We start from the raw sequence: 7,087 nt of genomic DNA on the forward strand, positions 1-7,087 counted from the left end.
GTATGAAAGTTGCAGTTATCCATCTAAGCCCTTTGGATTCTCACACTACTGTCAAATCTACAGATCAATTGCTAAAAATAACGACTTGCAATTTATAACAAATGACTCATGAGTCCTTTCTCATACTAAAGCTTCCCAGAACACGAATCAGTTCTTGAATCTTGATGCATTCCAGCACTAGATGAGCAGATATTGTAAAAAAAAAAAGAAAAGTTTTAATCGTAGTCAACATTTACCGCCATGTTTACAATCTGTCTTTATTTTTGTCCAGAGCTTCCTGCAACTTTTAGCTTCGAACACGTCCACACGTCCACACGTCCACACGTCCACACGTCCACGTCCAAAAGAACTCGACAAGCGGGGAAGTTTATGGCATTATCTAACTCTTATCAGTGTCCGGCCGTCATATCACTGGGCCATCGCTGAAGACAGAAACTCGAAGCAGCACATGCACACACAGAACTGGTTCTGAGGTGGCAGGGAAACCTGACGAGCAACGTGTCGGGAAGACGTAACCATAGTAACATAACAACTATAATCTTGATACTGATGCAGAGGCGCAAATGAAGAGAACTAAACTACAAACATTGGTTAAATGTGATCATGCTAATAACTTGCGGTGAGATAAGATGTAAAAAGGTGATGCAGCTCTGCAGGGTTAGTTTGTGCTTTTCCCTGCAGCAGCAGTCTGCTTGAACGCGCCCTGATGAGGTTTTACCAGACCATTTAAAAACAACAATGAGGAGCAGAGTTGAGGTTTCTCACACGACGTAAGCTCAATATTTCTTCAGCTTTTCTAACAATAACTCCGAGCCACCCCTCCCTTGCGATGCATTAACAAAACCGCAGCACAATGTCTCTCCATTCTCTACTCTTAGCTGTTTTGTTTCCATTACAAGTCTCATATTATCAAAAAAATAATAATAAATAAATAACAGCAAGTATTTTTCTGTAAATTCAAATCAGAATTAAAAAAAAAAAACAATACCTTTCAGTAAAGTGATCTCATTCTGGATGGAGATGGGAAACTCCATTTGGGGTTCCTAGCCTCTTTTTCTCAAAGAATGATGAAAAAATAAACGCCTCAGTAGTCTGGTGTCCTTCCTCTGACGAGATGACAGAAACGTCTCCCTGTCTGAGCAGATTCCTGTGTCTCAACTCTTTTTCTCTTTGGTCACTTTCCTGCTCAGCAGGTCGACTGACCGGGACTCTCCTCTCTGTTTTGGTTCCTGTCATAAACAATGTGAGGCGCACACAGACGCACACACTCATTCATTCTCAGTCATATGCACACTCTGAAGTATTTTCTGTGCAGAATCCAAAGCTCCTCCCTTTCCTTTTTCAAATACAACTGGATTGTTATCTTCACTGCATTGCAAATTCACTCAGTGAGAAAACGACCTCGGACTCAGGTAAGCCAATCAGAGCGATCGGCTGATGCAGAGAGACTGATATGAGGAGAATCAAAGAGAATAAAGTAAAGATCTGTTTTTCTTGTGAGAGAATAAAGGACGATGGTGATGTTTATGTGTGAAAAAGAGAGAGAGAAAAGATTAAATGCTTAGTAACAGTATCCCAGCACCACTTTTTTTTTACCCCTTTTTTTATCCTGCCACCAATCCCAAACACAGGAATACATGGAAGTATCTTCAATTTCTACACAGACCAAAATGAGCTGCAGTTGTCACTAAGTACCAGCAGTAAGAAACATATTGCTTAAAAATCACCCATACTGTTTGAGAAAAAAGAAAGAACTAGATTGATTGAATTACAAAAGCCAAAAATAACCCATTAAAGAAGCAGGATTGTTTGCTTTTCAGGCACATAGCTCTATATTAGCAACGATGTTAGCTTCAGTTGTTATAAAAATGCTGTACATTTGAAATATGACAAATTTAACGCCTTGAAATTGGGCCTCTGTCTCTTTAAGAAGCTCCTGCTCTTTCTGAAACTCCGCCTTCAGGAAGTCATCACAACATGGCTCCTCCGTTAATCCTTTAACAACATTTTTACCAGTGTTGCACTGAGAAGTAGCTCGTATAATAATGAGCTCAGTTCCACCAGGTGTTTGCTAATTGCTGCTGGCTAGTCTGAAGGAGCTGAGAGGGAAAGAGCTGCTCAGACGCTTGGAAGCTGCAGCTCCTGTGAGGAGCTTTGTGGTCAAAAGGATTTTTCAAGTGTGCTTAAGCAACCAACGCAGCACTCAGAGTATGTTTTTTGATGAAGGAATAAGATTATAACATGTTGTAAAGCTCGAAACAGCTGATTTTACATAAATCCACTTTATATCACAAAAAGAAAGAAAAGGGAATGGTAGCAGACTCTAAATCTTTGATTCTTTTAAATTTATTTCAGCTTTGCATGTTATACACAATGTGTCTTTATGACAAGCAGCAACAAAAAGCTTAAGGCTCCCATAGCTTATTCGCTAATCTATTTGTGACTTATTTATCATCCTTTCGCTACAGAAATCTACTGGTGTGGAAAAAAAAAAACAATCTAAAAATGTGTCTAACAGTGGACTGAAAGTGAGAAAAAAAATAAAAAATAAATCAGCCACTGTTCCAAGAAAAACTATTTAATAAGACCATTTATAAATAGTACAGGAATACTGGCTCAAAGTGTAAGGAAATTACAGGAAACCTTTCGGAAAGTACAGCAGCTCAGCTCAACGTGCTGAGCTAGTGGAATAAGTTATTTCACAATAATAATAACAAAAACAATATAGCACAGCTACAACTGCTTCATATTAACTTTCCCCTAAACTAATTTATAAAAATATTTAGGACAAAAGCTGGAGTATACTTCACATGTTGGTATGTTTTCTCTCTTTACTTTGTTGCTTGGTGAATTTGCAGTGCGGTCAGTTAACATGCAATGTCAACATAATAGTACCACTGCAGGAATGTCAGATACACTTTTTCATTAAAAAGCAAATAACTGCTATAAGTCCAATGTCCATCAGGGGAGCATTCTCCAGATGTAGATCGCTAAGATTTCATATCTGTAGGAATGTTAAAAATGCAACAAGGAAGAAGGTAGCATTTCCTTTACTGTCATTCAGCATGTCACATGTAAAAAAAAAAATAAAAAAAAAAAAAAGGACAAATAAGAACATCTTCAGTCATTCAAATGCAGCCTGGTTCTGATCATTTAGAGGCTTTAAATTTGAAGTTTTAGCTATTACCTCAACCAGGAAACCACGGCGTGCGTTCGCTAGCGAAGCTTGTGTACACTTTGAAATTTAGTAAAAGAACTGAAGCAATAGGAAATCCATCCAGTAATTTCAATAAAGTGCGCCAATGAGAACATGGCAGACACATTTTGGCAAATAAAAAAAAAATTAAGTCTTGATAGATGTGGATTTGTAGAGTTTTTCCTCCTGCTATGGTCACTACATCTTGTTCAAAATTAAAAACAGGCCGATGAATTACAACGAGCAAAAACGTCTGGCCAAGGACATGGCATTTTTTTTTTTTTAGGAACTCTAACAGCCATTACTTATAATTTAAAACATAGCAACAGCAGAAATAAATTAGCTAATTAGTAGTCAAAGCTTTAAAGGCAAACTAAGGACATTAGCAAAGGTTGTTTTAATCTTATTTTTTTACATTTTGCCTTTAAATTTATTTCAGTTCTTGATATTTTACATTTCATAATCTTAATCTCTGAAATCTTGATCTTTTTTGTGAAATTGTTCTTTTTTTCATTAATTATTTATTAATCTTGTTTTCACCAAATCTGAAACTTAAACATTTTTTTTATTTCCCTTATCTTGTGTGATAGTCAGTGATTTTATCAACTCTGTTTCCACATCACAGACAGTCTTATTGTCTGTGCAGGCTTTTTTTTTTCACCCTCTACTGTAGAAAACTTGTAACCAACCAAAAAAGAAAAAGAGAAAAAAACAAATTCCCAGACACAAAAACGATGTCCACACAAAGTATCGTGTGTTTCATAGTGCTGCTGGCTCTCGGCTCAGAGGCTTCTGTGCTTTGTGTGCATCAGGCTGGTAGTCCCGCTGCGGACGTCCAGACAAAACATTCCTCCTGGCTGAGGTCACTGAGCCAGTCAAATCTCCAGCCCAATGCAGGGGCTTAAAGCTCCAGGCAGCAGTCAGCAGGAGAGCAAACTCCCCAATCAGCCTGGGATAAAACAGTTCCAGAGGGGAGGGGGGTGTGTGAACACTGCAGATCAAAACATTTCATTCAGAGGGAAGAAATTCCCTAAGCACAGAAATTATGTATTTACAGTTTACATTTTGGTTCAGTGTTGCATAAAAGCCAACATAGTTTTTTTTTTTTTTACTTGCTGGAGTGTGACTGATTTGTTGTATTTGCGCAGAAAAGCAGAAGATTAGAAAGATGACATTTGTTTTGTTTCCCATCCGAACAGGCAAAGAGCCAGCTGTGAAAACCTCTGAAGGCAGGGATTTTCCTTCAGCCTTTGTATAAAAATTAATTAATGTGGAGTCTTGGGAAATAAGAGAGAGACGAAGCGAAGTGAAAGTGACTGAACCCCGCGCCGACTGTCGTAAAACAAAACGACAGGTTCCATCTGTCCCAAGAGTCGAGGGGAGAAAAAAGAAAAAAAGAAAAATAGACAACCAGTTGAGGAATTTGACTGCATCAAAACAGAAACACAAACACTGAAAGCTTCTGCTCTGAGAAATATTCTCTTTACAGAAGGAAGGGAAGAAAAGCACGAATCAAGTAAACAAAGCTTTGACGAGTGGTAAGGGAGTAAAAATACCCCCAACCCAAATGGTTCCCCACCCTCCCACCCACACCAGGGTTCACAGACGACTTCGTTTTTCAGAAGCTGAACCAGGCTCACTGGAGACTACTGTCATTTCTGTCTTACTCAGACTCAGCTGGTGAGAATAAACAGATTAATCAGATGTGATTACATCCCTGATTACACACAAAGCTCAGAGATACTGTAAATAGTCGTCTCTCTCGGCTGCTGTCAAAACTTTTAATCCTTTCTAGGATCCTTTCTCTTACAGTCAGGTCTGCTGTTGTGAGGACAATGATCCACTAGGGGCTGTGCTTTCCCTGTCATGTCTGAATAAGGTCAGCCACGGGAAAACGAGGCCACAGAACACAAGGATAACTCTTAGCGCTCAGCAATAATGAGGCTAATGATCAAATTTTATCTTCCACAAACTTATGCTTTCAAAACGACATTTAACAATCATTAACTAATGCACACATGATGAGAACCTTAACCTTAAATACCTCAGAGGTGTTCAATACAATGCAAAGAGGGAAACTGAAGACAATCGATCAGACTCCTCTCTTAGGTGTCAAAGGACTGCTGTGTGTCTTGCATGTTTCAGATGTTTCCTGTATTCAGAGCACATGAATCAAACGCATGGTTCATTTTTAACGCCTCTGTAGAAACTGATGAGATGCTGAAGAGGCAGCTCGTCCGTCTGAATCAGCTGTTTCGTAGCAGAGGCATCTGTAAAACATGCAGGATGCCCCTGAGGACGGGAGTTGGACACCATCGTCCTAGATTAGAAAGATCATTCAGAAGCAGAAAATATTTAAGCCACTGACACTTTTCCCAGGAGGGAAAAGGACCAAATTCATTCCAAGGTCAGCCTGTGCAGAGATCAGAGAAAGTGTACAAAAAAAAGAGCTCCATTTTAGGCTTTGCTGGCCTTAGTGTGATAAATGTTAAAATCAAAAGGAGAATGAGTTTGATAAGCTGAAAGAAAACTGAATCCGAGATGCTCAGTCACCTCGATGGAAGAAGAAAATCATTCACAGCATGTCACCACAAACATCTCACACTTCACACCTCGTCATACTTTTCTAGAGCTAATCACCAGGAGCTTGTTCCCACAGCTAAAGCTTGAAACAACTGATCAGGTCCCAAATTTAGGTGTGGTGAAGGACTCAGGCCGGAACCCTCAGAGTCATATAAAGACAGTTAGAAAGTCGGCCTTCTGTCACCTGAAGAAGTCCTTCAAACCTGCCTCATTTCCAGGTTTGAAGGACTAATGTCTCAGCAAGATTTAGACAAACTTGATCATGTGTTTATGTTTATTCGCATCAATTACTGTGATAGTGTCTTCATAGGTCTGCCTAAAAAATAAAAATAAAAAATCAATCCTGCTGCAGCTGCTTGCATTCTGACTAAAACCAAGAAGATGGAACACATCACTCAGTTCTACAGTCTGGCTCCCCATAGCTCAGAGAATAGGCTTTAAGATACTGTTGATGGTTTATAAATCACTGAACGACATAGCACCAAACTACATTAAAAATCTGTTGTATCAACTTTCCAGACCTCTCAGGTCTTCTGGTTCTTCTGGTTCTGGTTCTGCATCCCCAGAACCAAGCATAGTCAAGCAGCATTCAGCTTCTATGCACCGCAAATCTGGAACAAACTTCTAGAAAACTGCAAAACAGCTGAAACACTGAGTTCCTTTAAATCTAGACTACAAGCCAATCTGCTTAGAGTTGCCTTTGACTCACCATAACTGGAAAATTGATGAATATATTTGATTAATGCTGATGATTTTGATGATGATCATAACTGATTGCTCTATTATGTTTTTTATGTCGTAAAGCTCTTTGAACTGCCTTGTTGCTTAAACGTGATATACAGTGTTGTAGTTCTCGAGATCGGTCTTGGTCTCAAGACCATTTATTGATGGTCTCGGTCTCGTCTCGGACTCAACCGGATTTGGTCTCGGTCTTGTCTCGGTCTCGGGCGCTGAGGACTCTGCATTTTATGTCAAGACCAGTCGAGACCGCAACTGTGAAAATATCACTAAACATACAGCATGAGCATACTGTCCACTTTATTTGTTAACATCTTTGTTTTCACTGGATGCAAAACGCACCGATTAAAATCCAACCAATAACGTGTTTCTGTTACTCCCCTCCCCTCCCAACCTTTCACTCGCATGCGGCGCTCCAAGACATGCGCAGTTGTTTTCTCTGAGCGACAGAAGATGTCTGTCTAATCGTCAGTAATAGAATAGCGCTGCATAAATCATAAGAAATCCGATGACCACAGCTAATTCAGCAGCACTTCGCTTTCACAGATGGTGGAGTCAATGTCTAACTTT

At 39.5% G+C, this 7,087-nt stretch overlaps 1 protein-coding gene across 2 annotated transcripts in view; it reads right to left on the reverse strand.

Annotated features, from left to right (window-relative positions):
- Positions 1-1,128, reverse strand: part of plecb (plectin b) — a 94,153-nt gene extending 93,025 nt beyond the window's left edge. For both annotated transcript variants that reach the window (XM_015055699.1, XM_015055697.1), the window contains exon 1: positions 989-1,128. In XM_015055699.1, the coding sequence (XP_014911185.1) occupies positions 989-1,034 (46 nt within the window). In that variant the 5' untranslated portion in view covers positions 1,035-1,128. The remainder of the gene's footprint in view (positions 1-988) is intronic.
- Between the last annotated feature and the right edge of the window lie 5,959 nt (positions 1,129-7,087).

The sequence above is a fragment of the Poecilia latipinna genome, unplaced genomic scaffold (genome assembly GCF_001443285.1).
Source record: "Poecilia latipinna isolate Pla-1442-1.1 unplaced genomic scaffold, P_latipinna-1.0 Scaffold1331, whole genome shotgun sequence".
NCBI classification, from domain to species: Eukaryota; Metazoa; Chordata; class Actinopteri; order Cyprinodontiformes; family Poeciliidae; genus Poecilia; species Poecilia latipinna.